This window comes from Eurytemora carolleeae, unplaced genomic scaffold (assembly GCF_000591075.1).
Source record: "Eurytemora carolleeae unplaced genomic scaffold, Eaff_2.0 scaffold144, whole genome shotgun sequence".
Classification (NCBI taxonomy): Eukaryota; Metazoa; Arthropoda; class Copepoda; order Calanoida; family Temoridae; genus Eurytemora; species Eurytemora carolleeae.
This window is the reverse complement of record NW_019396044.1, coordinates 219,125-238,642: the sequence shown is the minus strand read 5'-3', so window position 1 is coordinate 238,642 and position 19,518 is coordinate 219,125. Positions and strand designations below refer to the sequence as shown.

The 19,518-nt window shown below is 35.5% G+C and overlaps 1 protein-coding gene and 1 long non-coding RNA gene across 2 annotated transcripts in view; both read right to left on the bottom strand.

The window, feature by feature from the left end:
* Nucleotides 1-8,947: 8,947 nt before the first annotated feature.
* LOC111701700 (uncharacterized) lies at nucleotides 8,948-10,527 on the bottom strand. Its single transcript, XR_002765256.1, has 2 exons — nucleotides 10,162-10,527; nucleotides 8,948-9,335 (listed from the first exon to the last, which is right to left on the bottom strand). It is a non-coding gene; the product is annotated as an uncharacterized LOC111701700 (long non-coding RNA).
* Nucleotides 10,528-13,289: 2,762 nt separating this feature from the next.
* Nucleotides 13,290-19,518, bottom strand: part of LOC111701684 (ras-related protein Rab-27A) — a 15,589-nt gene continuing 9,360 nt past the window's right edge. The window contains exons 7-10 of the mRNA XM_023473083.1: nucleotides 19,189-19,258; nucleotides 18,905-18,949; nucleotides 17,979-18,101; nucleotides 13,290-13,745 (exon numbers count right to left, since the gene is read on the bottom strand). Coding sequence (XP_023328851.1) covers nucleotides 13,686-13,745; nucleotides 17,979-18,101; nucleotides 18,905-18,949; nucleotides 19,189-19,258 — 298 coding nt within the window. The 3' untranslated portion in view covers nucleotides 13,290-13,685. The remainder of the gene's footprint in view (nucleotides 13,746-17,978; nucleotides 18,102-18,904; nucleotides 18,950-19,188; nucleotides 19,259-19,518) is intronic.

The following is a 19,518-nucleotide window of genomic DNA, read 5'->3' as shown; positions in this document are numbered from 1 at the left end:
ATATAAACTGTAGCAGACATAATAATATTAAGGCTTTTGAAATTAGGTATTACAATGCTAATTCATAACAAAGACGATATCCAATTCGTCAGTAAATTCCCATGTTTTTTGGGACACCCTGTAGTTTATAGAAATTATGTTGTTCATTTTGTGTCCATTTTTTTCTTACTGTTGGTTGTCCTCGATAATAAAAAAGCGTTCGTAAATTTGACATCGTTCGATTTTATTTTAACATCTTAGAATGAAACATTGTGATATTACTCTTAAATTTTACGTTGCTGATAAATCTTTTTGTTAAGTCTACCAAAGTTCAACAAGGAGGTAAAAAGAATGTTCCGAAAGAATTCCTCGTTAAATTCCTCTGCTAACAACTACAAAGCTGAATATGGGTAAGGTAAATTAAATCGTGACTACACTTTTATAAATATAAAGTTGTAATCTCTGTTTGTCTGTGTGTTTGTTTGTCCGATCATAAATCAGAAACCCCTGGACCTATTTGCCTCAACTTTTTATTGGGGAACTCGGGAGACCCACCGGAATGTTCTTAGCTTGGTTTTGAGATTCTAAGTTTATCAATATAAATTAAATGAAATTCAAAAAGATTTACGACAATTCACAAATGTAACCTAACTTGGTATGAGAAGCATTCTCTCTATAAAAGTGAGGAATTTATGATGCAGAGATAATAACACTAATATTAGAATTCGATTATTCGATTTAAAAATAACTTTGGCATTGATGATACAATCCTCATTGTTACTCAGATATATGTTTTAAGGTACATTCAATTTTTATAATGGAGCCAAGATTATGGTCCTAGCGATAAATCTGCGCCTAACTATTTTAAGAACTTCGCAACAACAATTAATCAATTTTTTTTTAAATGGCGAGCTGAGAGCCATTTTATAGAATTAATCTATCAATAATATCATTTGTAGGTCAAGACCGAAACCATCTTTTTGTCTTTAAATGATTAAATACTTAAAAAATTCCTACGAAATAAACTTTTCTGAATTCAGTGTTTTAAGGCGGAGCTATTGTTAGGCCTCTTGTTTAAATTTTGAAGAATGTTTTTCATCTTACTTGTCACTTTTTTGATATTTTTTTTCTTAAAATATCTCTCAGACCAATATTTTTTAAATATCTTTTATTCTTTTTTGCTAAGTTTTTAAGAAAAATTGAATAATCGACTTACACTACTGAAGTCCCTGTCTGATATTAAAAATAAACATTAAACATGGCTGTTTCTCAACCTTTATCGATTTCTTATTTGAAACAATGTTTATTAGAACACATTTTCATAATATATCATAATATAATATTTCTGGATGCCAAACTAAAATTAAAAATTACTGAATTTTCAGGATAGAGCAAATTGATCTTACAATGTTTAAAAGATGTCATTCAAGAAAGGAAACTTTTAATTTGGAAATGTAAGCCAATATTTTTAAAACACTTGACACATGAACCATTTTTTCTGTGAAGTATTCCATGTGACAGCCAACGAAATGTGTTGGATCTGTCAAGGAGATTGGATCCGTCGAAGAGATTGGATCTGTCAAGGAGATTGGATCCGTCTAGGAGATTGGATCCGTCTAGGAGATTGGATCCGTCTAGGAGATTGGATCCGTCTAGGAGATTGGATCCGTCTAGGAGATTGGATCCGTCGAAGAGATTGGATCCGTCGAAGAGAATGGATCCATCTAGGAGATTGGATCCGTCTAGGAGATTGGATCCGTCTAGGAGATTGGATCCGTCTAGGAGATTGGATCCGTCGAAGAGATTGGATCCGTCGAAGAGAATGGATCCAGTCTAGGAGATTGGATCCGTCTAGGAGATTGGATCCGTCGAAGAGATTGGATCCGTCTAGAAGATTGGATCCGTCAAGGAGATTGGATCCATTAATCAAAGAAGATTGGATCTAGTGCAGAGGGTGTGGTTTTATTTTAATTCAGCTCCTAGTCAGTGATAGAGATCTCTAAGAGACTCATCAAACTGAAAATTAATAAATAGAGTTAAATTTCATATATAACATCTACATTTTGTGTAGTTATACTATTGTGATTGATTCCTTACATTTAGATAATGATAATGATAAAATAGGGTTGTCGTTGTGTATCTTACTTTAATGACTTAAATAAATATGTCACTGTGAATTTTAAGTTACCATGCAATGCATTTAAAAAGTCTTGTTAAGTAACTGGGGCTTAGATTTATTCTAAAAGTTACAAATGGATCTTTATAATGTAGCTGAAGATGAAAATGTATCCAATTTTATTTAAATGATGAAAATATGCCAATTGTGTAAACCCCGCGAGATGGTAAGCAGGACTGACTGTCTGCTCTCCAACCCCATAAATACTGTTCAGATAATCTTCCAGATTTTAACTCAGTTCCTTCTCCATATTTGCATTTGCTCAACTGGTGCATATACATAGGTTTAAAATTCCATTAATTAGCCTAAAGTAAAGCCCATGTGTTATAAAAAAGGTTTAAAGGTAGAACAGCTTTATACTGATATATTTGGCCCATTGATTAATTTTTGTTCTGAGCGTGTTGAATAAATCGTGGTTTAAATATTTTGTCAGTTGTCTTTGATAAATGTGATTATTGTGAAAATATTGATAAATTTAATGTTAATACTGTTTTTATTAAATGTATACAGATGTTGTTAAAAAATAAATTTCGATGTTTTTATTTTTAGTACTGTTCAGTTTTCTAAAAGCAACTGATTACTCACCACAAACATAATCAATTTTAGATTAAAAGCTTTGAAAATCTAAAGTATCAATTTTCTATGTTTTATTGTATAATTCAGTTGTAATGATCTAAAGAGTAAAACGTTATAATTCGATACGAAAAATCAGTTTGTTAGTGATAAAGTTTGTAAAGAAGAAACCTTTTCTCGAAAAGGGCAGAGGTATATAAAATGTATATTATCGTTTTGTGTTACAAAATCTATTTAACGATATGTCCATTTTTCAAAACCTTGATAGTTTGTACATTACCTATAATAGGGGCCCAGATTTAATTACTGGGAGAATTATTTGAACCAATTAGACGTAATTAAACTACTTAGACGCAGTTGAACCACTCATCTTTAACTTAAACCAGCTCACAAGAGGAGTGTTTTAACTACGTTTAATCTGTTAACTTTCACCTCGGTATTATTCAAGTCTGGTCACAATATCTAGCACTAAAAACTCCAGTTCATTCGAAGTATCACAGTATCGGAAGAATCCTTAGGCTAGAAAGTTGTATTATTCAGTATAAAGACAGACAATAGACGGAAAAAACGGGTCAGTACTCCAAATGTATCCCCTTCCAGTGAGATTTATGTGAGTCATAAATTAGATATTTTTGACTCAGCTTCGAAATTTGGAAATTGTTGCCTAAGAAATATAATTTGCTTAGTCCTAGCAAAGAAATTTGACAATGCATTATTTGGAACTATGGACTATACTGAGGCGTATTCGGGGGGGGGGGGGGGGTTATGGAGACTAAGCCCTCCTCCTCCTAGGTTTAGTGAATCCTATGGTTTTCAGGAGGTTCTTGTTGGTATTTGAGAAAAGGAATCGAAAACCTAAGAAATTGCATGCTTGCAAGAATACCGAAAACCACAAAAAAACTTAATGTGCCTCTAGATTTTGAAATTCTTAGCGGCATTTAAGCTATTGAGATATATTTATATAAATATATTTCATGATTAGTAATCAGCATATGCATAAAAATTGCTTAGTCATTTTTATCAATTTTCCACGCCTGTTTTAATCATTAAATTTAGCGAAATTCTTTATAAGCCAACAAATTATCTAAATAATAAAGTTCTTTGCTCATTTATTTATATCTAAGCTATAGCTGGCCAAACGGCTGGACCAAATTGGCTGACATTTTTTGATGGAATACATAGGTACCCCGGGGATGACATAGGCTAAATTTCTTTTAATTATTTGAAATTCCACGGACAATGCCGGGCACTTTTGCTAAATTCATAATTTCAGACCAAGCGCAGGTAAACGGAGGTAGTTACTAGTAGTAACCTGGGCAACGCAAGAGAGGGAACCCCCGGACGCCATGAGCCTCCGGTATGCAGACACAAGCCTCCCAGATTTGCTAGGCAGACCGAGCCTCAGCAATGCAGTAATGAGCATGCGCATTAAATCAAAATGTGCCTGTATAATACAGGAGGTTTTTTTAAATTTGTGTTTCAAATCTAAATAAAATATTTTTTACAAATTATTCAACATAGTGGCATGAGAATGACGGAAAAAATTAAAATTATAAATTTTATAATTATAAATTTTTGCAATTAAAATCAGCTAAGGCCCGGAGCAACTGACAACGCAACAATGACAACCATAAAAGTAACCAAGTAGAAAGAATTCATAAAAGAATTCATGTGGTCCTTGTTGAAAGCTCAGAAAGGGTGAATGATTGGGAAAAAAGACTACCCACTTTAATTAATGCATATAAAGCAACTCAAAATTATTCTACATTGTGCAGTCCTGCACGCTTATTTCAAGGAAGGGAGACAAACCTTACTCACCTTTCCTTGCTTGCAATATTCAGAGACAACGCCACACATCACCCCCAGCCACACCCCTTGGAGGAGGACTGGATCATCGACCTGATGCTAAGACAAGAGGCCAGGTCAAGTCTTATTCAAAACCATTTGATAAACTGAAGATAGATGGAACTGGTCTTCCTCCAATTGGTAACTCCCGAAAGCTTCAACTAAAATGGTCAGTATGGGCCTCTACAGATCACGGAAATAGTGAATCAAGCTCAAATGAAAATAAAGGAAATGAATGTTCTTAATTCTGGAGAGTATACTCCTCATATCAGCAAACTCAGACTCATGATAAAATTTGGAGAACCAGACTTGAATCCTATTTTTTTGCTACTAAGGCTGCCAAAGGAAGCTATGTTACAGTTGGAAGACAAGCTCTCCAAGATCAATTTACCTTGTAAAGTCAATCAAAGTTTGGTTGATGAATTCTACAAAGACATCAACACCATGGTAGCCAACACCAGGATGATTATTCATCAACTGGACTAATCAGAAGCAACACTGGAAGCAGAGACAGCAAGAAAAGTGTCTGCAACAAGACAGGATCAATCAGAAGAATCACTCTCAGAAATTTCAGATTTTCATCTAACAAAATTTCTTGAAGCACCAGACTCAAATACACCTTAGCAGAATCATTCGTCAAATTTTGTTAATTGTATATTCAGTGTCTTAATGCAAAGTTTATTACATGATCTATCAACCGGTGTTGGTCCCCCACTGTCATGTGTGGGTTGCACCTCAATATAATTGTCAGCACACAAAGTAAGTCTCATGTCCCTTCATCCAGCAACACTGTTTGGTTTAAAAATTACCATTCGTCAAAATTTGTTGAATGTCCCTTCAACATACTGCACAACTATGGAATTATTTGTTATATGATCATTCAGCTTTGAATCTTGACATGTCAAACGAGGTCGTTACAGGTGGCGCGACCTATTCTCTCAAAATTTGTTACAACTAGATTCAAGTTTGATGATACCTAAAAATCCGACAGTTATGTAAAATCTAAATTTTTTAATAAAATTTATTTGTTTTAAAACGTAAAAAATCGGCAAAAATGCAATTGATCAAAAAAAATTAAACATCTTTTAATCACATTTACATCTTTTAATCATGTTTATCACATTTTTTAATAATACAAATACATGAAATAAAAAAGTATGAATAGACAGAAAGAAAAGATCTAAATACAAATCTTTAAAGTAACATGCAGCATAAGTTTTGTTGTTCATAATACATTTATTACAATTCAAAGCTTAAAGGACAGGACTTCAATTGATCACCAATTTAGACAACATTTGATTCTTGTATAAAGTAGATTCTGCAGTCTGAATTATTGAAGATTTGGTTTTGCATTGATACATCTCTTTCAAGCAAAGCATTGAAAATGCAGCATAAGTTTTGAGAGAGTGTACAAGCGCTTGTAAATTTTAATTTTGTTCTTTCAGTTTCTCAGAGGTTTTCCTTTAAATCTATTTGATGTCTCCAAATTTCTGGATCAAATTGACGTAGATAGCAGCACAGCGGACTTACATACTAAACTGTTAATTCAGCTGATTCTCCCCAGCACTGATCCCCCCCCCCCCCTTCAAGCCAGTCATGCTGGCCAAGCCGGCCTGGCAGCTGGTTTAATGTTTGATTAATCATAAATCAAAATATCGGCTAATTACAATGAAAGAAAACTGTCACATGACAAAAGAAAGATGTCATATGAAAGAGTTTGACACATGCTGAGAGAACAATGTGTAAGCTATTAACAAGTTTTGTTAGATTGTAATTTTGGAAAATATTCAACAAAATTTGAGTAATGAAAGAAGAAATTTGAAATATGAAAGAAGAACTTAAATGCCTGATGCTAAAGACCAAAATTGCATTTTTTAGAGTGATGCACTGGACCAATCAGAAGCAAGACTGGAAGTAACGCCAGCAAGAGCTGCAACAGTACAGAGATGAGGAGTCAAACCTCTGTAGAAGACCACCAAGAAGAAGAGTCTGAAGACAATTATGACCTCTACCAGTCTTTTACAGATCAATTAATCAATCAATCACCCAATCAATCAAGCAACAGATCATCGGAGCACAGGAGCAATAGCAATTCAGAGAAAGATTTTTATAGTCATTTTAATGTTGATGAGATTGGAGAGGGAGAACTAACACAGATACTACAAGATGAGGACAAGACAATAACAGAGGATCAAGTGACCTCTGCAGCCTCACAAGAAAAAGAACAGAGTATTGAAACCAAAGATGCAAAAAGAATCAAGACCAGAATTAAGGATCCCAGATGAGACAACATTGTCAACAACAACAGGGTCATGACTCATGAAGCAGAAGATCAGGAAGAACAGCCAAGACAGAAGAAAAGCTTGATTCATCTCCTGGACCGAGGACACCGAGAACCAAGCCACTCAAGGAGTGCTCTAAACATTAATGAAATCAGGTTCCTCAATTGTGAAAACTATGACATCTGCTTTTAGTGAAGCATGGGAGAAAACTCCTCAGCCAATGGGCCCTCCTTCAACAAAGAGAAGGAGGATATCAAGGGAGTGCAAAGCATCAACCAGAACCAGAGAAGCATCTCTGGAAAAGATCGAATGGACAGGGAGTATCAAAATTAAGAAGTCATTAGTTGACAAAAAGTTGGGATTTACAGTAGAAAGTAAGTCAAGAAGTAGGTCACAAAATAGGTCAGGAAGTAGACCACTAAACAGGGCTGGAAGTAGAGACAGATGGGAGAGATGGACTGAAAATGAAGACAACATTGAAAAAGGAAAAAAGGGGGATTCATGCCATTAGGGAGAAAAAAGTTTTAATCGCAAAAGTCAAAAATTCTATAATACTCCCTGCAAGGCATGGAAAGTGGATACCAATTAGTGTTTACAATTTAAATAAAAATAAAAATCATTGAACGCAACCTTGTAGTATCCAAATTCTCACCCCAGGCAGGATTATTATCTATGAATATGTATAACAATAATTACAATACTGTGCAGGTCAGAAAGGGCAAGACATTGGCAAAACTGGTGAACCTGGAGATGCGAGGCAGAGACAAGGCAGAGGACAAAGCAGGAGGACGTACAAAAGAGCAGGAACTTGAACACTTCCTCTAATGTTGCTTTGTCTAGTGGCAGCGATGGCAGTTCCAACCCCACCAACATCAAGGTTCATGATGTCAACATGACCAAGAAGAACGTGGAGAAAGACAAAAAGTGAAAATATTGAAAAAAGTTAATACTGAAAAACTCAACAGTTATAAATGCAAAGTTAGATCCCATAGAAAACTATACTATTGCGGGATGTTCTTGTATTTAAAGCCATTTTCACTGACCAAAAAAGAAGAAACATTTGTGATTAGCACACAAACATGCAGGGACATGGCCAGTACCAAAACTTGTGTGACACCCAAAACCTGGAAAAGTGATTCCCTCATAGTACCAGGACAGTCCTACATCATGGAATTTGAGGTTGGGTTCCAAAAAACCTTGAGTTCCTCTATCCAGAGTCAGGGGATGGATGTGTTGCTGGAAGGATCCATACAGAAAGGGATCGTCCAGCACACAGAGTATGTAGTGACTGTGGAAGAGGAAATATTTATGAAGAACCATGAACATGTGATAGCAAGATCCTCATCAGAGAAATTGAGGTGTAACCCTCATGGTCCTAGTTTGGGATGTGTAGGAACTCTCCATACCTATGCTTGGAAACCACCTAAAACTTCCTGCCTCTTCTGCGAAGTAAGGGAACTGGAAGGAGTATATTCTACCTGGTTTTTTGAAGTGGAGGACGATCAAATCTATTATTAGCTAGAAGGTTTTCAGACTCTACCTTTGGAATGTGGAGGACACCAAGTCTATCCCACATAACCAACTGACGTCGACTTGACGTCAGGGCGACGTCGTCTTTGGTCGGGCCGACGTTGGGGTGACGTCGATCTGAAGTCGATTTAAAGTCGTTTAGACGTCGCCTTGACGCAAAACGCACCGTTTTCGACCTTGTAGCGACGTTACCTTGACGTCTCAGCAACCTCTTTTTGGCCAACCAAACCTATACTGGCGTCGTCCCCCGTCTATAACCGACCTGCTACGACCTTCCACGACAAACTGTCAACCTACTACAACCTCCGACTACCTACACAGCGACCTCTCTACAACCAAACAAAGCTATAACTGGCGTCGTCCTACGTCTATGACTGACCTGCTACGACCTTCCATGACCTACCGTCAACCTACAACTTCCTCTCGACCTACTACAGCTTTCTTTTGACCTAATACAATTTCCTTTGGACAAACTTTCTTTCAACCAACTAATAAAAGTACAAACCATATACCCATCAATCAATTGCAACTATAAACAACCCTTCAGTTAAAAAAAATGTTGTTGCTTTAAAATATTTTATATTAAAATAACTTAAATGATTAGAAACAAACGTAATTCAAACACAAATTAAAACTCGATATAAATTATTTTTCACTTTGTTTTTTTTGTTACAGAATCTTGCTTCTATGAGTCTATTGAGATTTAATATCTTTTGAAGATTTCTTTTCTAATCACTGCACACATTCATCGATTCAGCCTGCTTATACAAAGTCTCTTCAATAGGTGTTAACTTAGGTACTTCAGAAGAATTAGCAAAATTCTCATAGATTTTTGCTTGAGAGCGTAAGACCTCTAGATCAGTGTGAACACTGAACAACAGTATTATTCATAGACGGCAATGTTATCTGAACTTCATTCTGTATTCTGACTCCAAATTTCCCAGTTCTATCTGAAATTAAAAATCGATGAAAAAATAGAAAAGAAAAAGAAAAGACGGATGAAAGAAAAGAAAGAAAAATATTTGGAAGAGGAAAGAAGAACTGAACCACTTAACTTTTTCGAAAAAATTTTGAAAACGTAGTTTTATTAAATAACAAACAATTTTATTGAACAAAGTATTTTACTGAACAAGCAATTTTAATGAAAGCGCGACGTTCAGTTTAACAACTAACAATAAATTGTGAAAACATATTGATTTAATTTTTATGGATTGATTTAGAAGATTAACAAAATGGCTTGTTCATGAATGATGAACGAACAATATTACAAGTTGAACAACCCCATCTCTATCTATAACTGATATATTCATCAAAAAAGACTTTTAAAGGGACTGTACAAGTAAATTCAAGTGACCCTTTATCTGATCAATAATGTGGAATATTGTTATTTTCAAGTTAAAAGTTGAATTCACACAATTTCCCAGTACTGCAAGTCACTTTAAGAGAGAAACCACAATTGAAAATAATCAATTTTCAAAGAGGATTTAATTAAAAGAGTCGCTTGAAATTATGCCTACATTCCCTTTAAATAAATAAAAAAATATTTCAAGCCAAGTTTATTTTGAAATTCACGAAAAGAAGCAAATGCATTCCACCATTTAAAATTTTTAAATTAAAGAAATTTTCCAAGAAATTTAGCAATTTAAGAAAATCTTTGCAGTATGAAGTTTTCCAAGAAATTAGTCCACCATTTTAATTAAAAGAAAATAACGTTCGCTATTTTTAATATTTCTAGATATAAATCTGCCATATTTTAATTGAAAAATTTCAGCTGACCTGGAAAGGTATTAGAGGAATCTCTCGATCTCCGGCCCTGGTGACCTTCAGCTAGTCCTCCTCAGACAACTCATGATCCACACACAGGATAGCGATCATGTCCTGGAGACTTGTAGTCCTGAAGAATATTCTCAACTTCTTGAGCAACTCCGTAGTGTTTCGTGTCCATGCATACATTCGGGTAGATTCCTCTCTCAAAACATCTGAACAATAATTATTTTAAAATCAAAATTTAAACGTGTTTTCCAGGTTGTTTTTCTTCCCTTACAATTAGTAAAGTTTAGACACTTGCAGATAGGGATGTTAACGTTTTCATTTTTTGAAAATTGATCGTTTCGTTATGAAAACGACGACGAAAAATCGAAAATAAAATTATAAAAATTTGTCGTTTAGTTAACGATTGTTAACGACGAACCTTCGTTAACGATCGTTAACGACAACCCTTCGTTAACGATCGTTTACGACGACCCCTCCGTTAACAATCGTTAAAGAAGAGAGGAAACCTACCTGAAGGGCATCTGTACTTATCATTGCAGAGTAGTTTTTAAGAAAATATCAAGAAGTTTAAACTTCCCTACAACTGTTAAACTTCATGTAAGACGACATTCAATAAAGTTGCATGTAATTTTTTTCCAAAAACTACCGTTTTTATAAAGTTCGTCATTTCGTTTACGATCGTTAACGACAACCCTTCTTTAACGATCTTTAACTACTACCCTTCATTAACGATCGCTAGCAATGATCCTTCGTTAACGATTGATAACGTAATTGTCAATGAAATTTTTTTTCAAAAAGAATTGTTTTTTAAAAACAATTGAATAAAATACAGTCGCAATTCGTTTTAATAAAACGATCGTTTATAAAAACGATTAACAACCCTACTTGCAGAAGATATAAGCAAAAAACAACATGAAAACGAACCTTAACCAATTGTTTTTATCATTTTATGTTTTTTTATTGTTTAAACTTTAAAGATTAAGAATTTTAATCTTATTTAATTGTTTAGGATTAAGATATTTGGGGTCCATCTTAAATTTCAAATTTGAAATAATAGTTTAAAATGTCATTCTGGTCCCGACCTCATATAACCTAAATTTACTGAAGAATGACTTTGCAAAATGATGCGACCTAAAATGACCTAACCTGACCAAAAATGACCTTATATATTAAGGTCGTTTAAGGTCGGCTAAGGTCATCCTACCTAACTCGACCTAAAATGACCTTAATCAACGTCGCCAAAGGTCATTTAAGGTTGGTTAAGGTCATCCGACCTAATTCAGACCTAAACCAACCTAGATTTAAGGTCGGTTTAGGTCGGTGGTTTGCGGGGATATTGCAAATGTCCAGTGTCCACATTTCATGAAATTGATCCACTGCTTAAATCTGCCAAAAACCGGTTTCAATCGAGAGCCAGCTTAAATCTTGAAAAAATGCAACACAATTTAAAGTGGAATCAACCATATTTCAGCTGCGGCTCAAAATCTTTAAATTCAGCTTAGGATATATATTTACTAAAAATGGTGGAGAATACAGTTGTCAAACATCATCCTTTAAGCCCTGACTAGCTGAGTAATGCTGCCGAGTTAAAGTCCCTAGTACTGTTCCTCCAATACAAGCTCGAGCTCAGAGATGGACGGAGGAATGATCTCAGAGTGCTGGATGGATGGTAGAATGAACATGATGCTGATAACCTCCTCAAAATAGGCCCAGAGCTTAGGTCAATCCCTCCGCCATGGTCAGAGCCTAAGAATGCTCTGAATCTCACTCATCACCACATAGCAGGGCTCCGTTGCTAGATGGAGCATGTAGCCAGCAGTATTGTGCATGCAGTCTGTAGAAATGAGAAAGGTTGTGATTTAAACCCACTGCCTGGAACTCCATCCTACTCGTTGACTAAGCTGGAGCAAGAAGCACAAGACTATATGGACGGATGGCAGTTCTTCTTTAAGAAAGTTTGTGAACGTGTTTGGAATGTGATCAGTATTCATGCAGTGTGTGGAGGATGCATAGCTGACAACACAATAGGGTTATTGGACCATTTTCTCATGAAGAGGGCATTATCTGCCTGCTGCAAGTCTCTTCTCCCCTTCAGAGAGCAAGTTCTCTGCTGAAATGCTTATTGCACTTATGGGGGATTTAAGCTACAGGTCAGATGTGCAAGCAGCTTCCACCGCACAAAGAAAGGTGGAATTTGTTACACCAAGGGCATGAAAGAATCAGAGGATGATCTGGAGCTTTGAGCTCCACTGAAATACTAATGAAAGCGGCCATGATGAAGATTTTATTATCAAATGATAAATGATGATAGAATCAGGAGTGGATGTGAACCCAACCAGGGTTCATCCCTATGTACATAATCTCATGTTCATTGCTCCCAGTTGGAAATATGATGCACATAACAAATGCAATCTAAGAATAAAGCCAAATAATCTAGATCCAGTCCAAAAGGGTATTGAACTCTTGGTATATTGCAGCCTATATTAAATAGATTGGGGAAATTAGCAGCTGGGGAAATTGCTGTTGGGGAAGTTGTGACTGGGGAAATTGTGTTGGGGAAGTTGTACTAGCTGGGGATCTAACCTAACACCGTGTAGGGAGACAAGGGTATTGAACCCTAGAGATACCACCTGTTGGCCGCAGCGTGCAAGGATCAATGCTGGAGAAAGGAGTAACAGTGCAGAAGAACAAGCGTATTGAACCCTCTTTCTTATCTAGAGGACGGCATTTATTGTGCCGGCAGAGAAAGCAGATTGTTGGGGATCTTAGCCCCTAAGTTCCATTGGTGAGTCAGTTAGCACAAAGTATCTGGTTAGAAGAGTCAAATGAAAATATATTCGCCCCTGGCAAATGTCATGTATATTTAGATCAACTTAAGTTGGCCAAACAACAATCATTTGTATTGTTATAATGTAAATATATTGTGTCTGCAACCATGCTTTGATATTCCACTTGGCTTTTTAATACTAAATTTTTTTAAGTATATAATAGCTGGCCACCAGATGTCTCTGCTACCAATGCTTTGAATGATTACACGTGGCAGAGACACCTAGTGGAAAAAAGTTGTTTTAAGTGCATTGTATATAAATCAAATAACAAATATTAACTATATAAAAATAAATCGAAAAATACTTGATAACTTTCTGTAATTTGCAACTTTCTGAATTTGTAGCGTTCTTCAGTATAAGTCGTTTTTCTTCTTATAGACGCAAGAGATAGAAGTAAGATAAGTAGTGATGAAAAGCGATTATTTTTCACCAAAAGCCTATACCCCCTTTGGTTTTTTGCAAACCCTTTCTTTAATATTGAGATGTTTACTAGCATTATTTGATCATTTCCATTTCCAAGAGATATTTAACTGTTCAAAATTAATTTATAAACAAACTCATACAACTTAATAAAGTTTTGAAAGATTAAACATTTATAGTACGTAAATACTTTAAGAGAGAAAGTGGGAGAAAAATTAAATACCAAAATTGTCGTAAATGAAATAAGAATTTTTTTTGGTTTGAAAATAGTTTGTTCTTTCAGCTGCATATGCAGGGTTTCCTGTCCTTGTCTCCTCTCTTCATCTTTACAACTTCTTCCTAGAAATAAGAATATTTTTTATCTTTTGTTTGATTTGTTAAGTGTACATGACTTAATCTTTTTTATGCATCTAACACTTAGTCTCTATCCTGTACATAACTAGATCTATTAGTTTATGTACCTGCCAATTAGTCTCTATCCTGTAATGAAGAGATTTGGTTTATGTATCTAACTTTAAGTCCCTATCCTGTACATTACTATATCTAGTAGTTTGTGCACCTAACATTAAGTCTTTATCCTGTACGTAACTAGATCTAATAGTTTATGTACCTAACATTAAGTCTTTATCCTGTACATAACTAGATCTAATAGTTTATTTACCTGACATTTAGTCTCTTTCCTGTACAATACTATATCTAGTGGTTTATGTACCTGAAATTTAGTCTCTATCCTGTAACATAACAAAATCTAGTAGTTTGTGTACCTGACACTAAGTCTCTTTCTTCTATATGAAGAGGTCTAGTATCTTTTATGTAATTGACACTTAGTCTCTAGCATGTACACATTATGAGATCTAGTAGTTTATGTACTTGATATTTAGACCCCCAGTTCCCTCTACAGTCTGTTTCCCCAGGCAACTTTTGCAAGGCCTCCTTAAGGCAAACCTCAGTTTTATCATCAAGATCATATTTCACACACATATGTTATAAATTATAAGGTTAAGATGATGACTGATGCTGAGATGATAGCTGATGTTCAGGCTTTGGCTGATGCTGAGATAATGAATGATGGTGAGGAAATGGTTAATGCTGAAATGATGGCTGATGTTCAGATAATGCAGAAAAGATTGATTTGATGTCTGGTTTTAAAATATTGGCTGATCTAAGAATGATGGGTGATCCTAAGAAGAATGAAGATCCTGAGAATAATGGAGATTCTTAAAAGAATGGTGATCCTGAGAGGAGTTGTGTCCCTGAAATGAGTTTTAATCCTGGGCGATTCGTATTTCATGGATGATCCCAGATTGCTCCCAAACCATGCTGTAAATGAATATGATGATACTGAGGAAATAACAATTCCTTTCTCAGTTTTGGCGTTTCGCGGGGTCAGGGGTGTAGCTGGAGAGCTTACTAGTCGATCTTGTGTATCATGGATGGAGATGAACTCTGGGAATGGTAGAATATTTACGATCCTGGGTTCATGAGGTGTCCGGGTCTGATGAAACCTCCCATTTTGATGAGATCTCCTGGATTCATGAGATATCCTGGTCTGATGAGATCTCCTGGTTTGGTAAGATCTCCTGGTTTGGTGAGATCTCCTGGTGTGATGAGATCTCCTGGTCTGATTGAATCTCCGGTTTGATGGGATTCCCTGGCTTGATAAATCTATTGGTCTGATAAGATCCCTTGGGTTGATATTATTTCCTGGTCTCAGGAGATTTCCTGATTGTGAGATATCCTGGTTTGGTAAGATCTCCTGGTGTGATGAAATCTCCTGGTCTGATGGGATTCCCTGGTTTGATAAATCTATTGGTCTGATGAGATCCCTTGGGTTGATGAGATTTCCTTGTCTGAGGAGATTTCCTGATCGTGAGATATCCTGGTGTGATGAAATCTCCTGGTCTGATGGAATTCCCTGGGTTGATAAATCTTACCGGTCGGAGAAGATTACCATATCTGAAAAGATTTCCGAGCAGACTTCCTGGTTTGAATAAATTTCCTAGTCTGGGGAGATTCCTCGGTCTGAGGAGATTTCTTGGTATGAACAGTTTCCCGGGTCTGAGGGAATTTTCTAGTGTGAAGAGATTCCCTGGTTTAAAGAAACTTTCTTTTCTGAAAAGATTTCCTGATCTAAAGAAAGTTCCTGGTCTAAGCAGGTTTCTTAGGTATAGTGAGTTTCCTAGTATGAGGAGATTTCATGGTATGGGATCGGATTTCCTGGTCTCCTATATCTTATATACAGTGGGATGCATTGTTCTCTCTGATATCTAACACCTGATTTTACTAAATTTTTGGACAGAAACCACAACATTCATCGCTGCTGGGATTAAACTTTTATAAACAATGACCACCTACTTACTTGTGTCCTAAGAAATGGTTGAGATCGAGCAGATTACCAATAATTCTAACTAAAAATTTGGTAACGTGGAGATGGGGAGGGTTTTGAAAGTAGAAAACACAAAGTTCTCCGTACTCATCTCTGTAAAAGATAATAGATTTGAGCCAATTTTTTGGATTCTATTTTAAACACAAAGGACGTTCTAATGGTATCTCTGATGTAACCAGTAGATCCAAGTTTTATCATACAGAATGTACAACTGTTTTAGTATCCTGAAGACTGAAGACTAGGTCAAGAATGAGATGGATTGGTACCTGGTCCAGAGGATGTTGGTTCAGTCTGAGCTTTTAGATTTTCTCCGATGCCTCCAAGTGTCTGTAGGACTTAGTGTCCGTAGAGACATTTGGGAGTGCAGGAGTTTTACACTTTAATATCTGGAGCTCAGGATGTTATCGAAAATGGGTCCATAGATCTAACTTCTCTGGCGGTGTTAGCTGGGTATAACTCCATTCTATGAACATGACAGCTATGGGAGTTCAAGTGATGGGAACATTTCTAAACAAGATGGTTTCTACTTGAGGAGATGGGTTTCATGTTCAAGACTCCTCTGGAGGTGGAAACTCATTAGCTTTCTGGGTTATGTTAAGCCTGTTAAGGGTTCAGCTCTAATAGTGATTTAAAACCTGTTAATGGTTTAAGGAGAACTCTTGATGAGTCTCTTGATATTAAGTGTTTTTCTCTGGTAAACTTGGAACAATTATTTTCATGATATTGAACCCTGTTTTTTTTATTTAAGAGACGGCAACTTTTGCGCTGCTTTACAGTGATTATTAGCTTGTGTGCTGTCTTCATGGTGTTCTACAAGGATTTGAAGCAGTTCTTCCCAGGTTTCTTGGGTAGGTTGGGGAAGTGTTACGCGACGTTATCGTCTCGATCTACAACTCCCCTGTGCTCTACTCATGAATTATGTGAAGCCCCTGAGAGGAGGACCAGACTGTGAGTATAGGAACTTTCCGAAAACATTTTTGTTTAGTAAACTTTACCTTAAAATCTGTACTGTGTTCGCCATTTTTCTCGTCCGTTAAACCATATATTTTGATAAGAATGATGATGATGATGATGATAATGATGATGATGATGATGATGATGATCATGATGATCATGATGAGCATGATGATGATGATGATGATGATGATGATGATGCTGATGATGATGATGATGATGATGATGATGATGATGATGATTAAAACAGCTGCTGGTATCAGATTACACGAAGAGATAGTCAGAGACAGATAGCAATATATGGACCCCTGGACAGATGCAAATACCCATTAGTAATATGATACAGCAAATTTTGAGGAACGACTCAATAACGCCTTACTGGTCTTTTCAGGATTCCTATCTTTCTGTTATACCTGGCCTTCAAGGTGCCTAAACCCACAGCCTGTAGGCCATCTCATGACGATATCTAGTAGTTTATGTACCTGACACCTAGTCTATATTCTGTACAACACCTAGTCTATATTCTGTACATGACGAGATAATAGTAGTGTATGTACCTGACCTTGGTCTCTATCCTGTACAAAACGTGATATAGCTGTGTATGTACCTGACACTTGGTTTCCAGCGAAAGGGAAAAATTGGTTCGCAAAAATTTCGTATTTTTCATGAAATTTTTTTTTTTGCGACCATTTTGCTTTCTTTTTGCATATCGTTTGCTCATAAAAAATGCAAAATTTTTGTTTATTTGCAAAATTTCTCTTCAATCTGTTCCGTGAAAATTTTGCTAAAAAATGATGCAAAAATTTGTCGAAAATGATAATGCGAAAATTTTGTGAAGAAATATATAATGCAAAAATTTTGTGAAAAAACGCGAAAATTTCTCAAAAATGGAAATTATGCAAAAAAAACGAAAATTTATCGAAAAATAAATAAAACATTTATTAAAGTAAAGGAAGGGAATTTATTCATATGACATAATAAAACTTCAAATATTGATCAATCAGAGCAGTTCCACAAGTTCTTTTGACCAATTAATTGTTGCAGCCATAAACTCATGGTTTTCACAAAATTTACGCATTTCGCATTTTAGCGAGAAAAAAATTTCACAAAATTTTGCTTCGTTTTTGCTTCATTTATTTTCGCGAAAAAGTTTCGCATTTTTGTGAAACCTTTCGTTCGCTGGAAACCCTAATCTCTAAACTGTACATAACAAGATATATTAGTTTATGTACCTGACACTTAGTCTCTATCCTGTACATAACAAGGTCTAGTAATTTATGTACAGCTTTGCCAACCCCCTCTCCGGTTGCAGCTGATGTTTCTATATACTCAACTCCAAGTTCAGCAGCTAGTTCCTGAACAAGAATACCATAAGAACCAGAAAATATGGAATAGTTAGACAACATTAAATCATCAATGTAAACAGTAAAGAATTGCTGTGTCTAATGTTTATTGGACTATTTAAGGTCATAGTTTGTGTTCTGCATCATATCAACATTCTGAGATGAAGATCTTTATTCTTCATCACTGGTAGTCCTGGAGTCCTGGGAAAGCATAATTAATTCTTTTACTCTCAGATACTTTATAAATTGTTTTCGTTGATCTGGCATAGACCAGTTTTGTTATCAATACCAAATCTGATAAATCTATTGAGAGGAAGCTTCATTGAGTTGTATTCCTTATATCTTCAGAGAAAGAAACTATGACCTTCCCAGTAGTTCTAAAATCCATACCAACAATTAAACCTGGGTGAGCCGTTACCATTACCTGCAGCACAGCTTGAGTCTAAAGTCGTTTTCCTGTAGATGGGGGGAGGGTAGGCCGTAGGGGGACTTTTTAAATCAAAGTTAGACACCTACTGCTAAGTTTATATCCTTTTTATACTATATACCCAAATATTATTTTATTGTCCCCCAATTAAGAGGTGGAAATCCTAAAACTTTTAAAGGATTTTTAAAAGATTTTTATGAACACATACACCTCTGCGTATTTTATTAAGCATTAAGATAAAAAACGAAATCTTTAATTAATTTTGAAACTTCCACAGTGCAGTGAATAATGGAGAAAATACACTGTTTTCAGAAAAATTCATTTTAAAGAACTCCATTTGCAGTTTGTTATTAATAAACACTAATTTCAAATTATAAATGTAAATTACCAACGCCTTTTCTCTAGTTACTACTCTTAAGTCATCCAGGTCAACCTTAATATTAATTATTAAACTTTTATTATTGGCATCATTTTCTTTATATTAACACAATAGGTGTATTGTTTATACATCCTGTTTTAAAGCTTGCTATAAATCAAAATCAAAACTGGACTTCATTGTGTTGGTAAATATGACGGCTTATTATTATTATTAGAATTATTATTATTATTATCATTATGATTATTATTAATAATAATATTGTTATAGTTAATGATATAAACTCAGTACTTTACCTTGTTTCCACAAAGAACAATGTCAGGTGTTGAAGTATAAGAGTGAATGGAGAGCTGCTCAACCCAATCTCTTTAACATTTAATGTCAAAATCAAGGTATGCCAAGGTCAAGATTGAAGATTCAGAATGTAAATCGGTGCCAAGTATCAGGGTCAAGTATCAGTCCAGACAAAAGTAAATATTTTGGTGAAAACTTAGCTAAAAGCCTTGGTCAAGATCTAAATCAAGGTCATGCAATATCAAGAAGTAACTAAGTCGGTGTCCTGCTTGGAGATGGGGGCGTAGTCAGGAATTTGTGCAGAGGAGGCTTAATTTTCTTTCCGGGGGGGG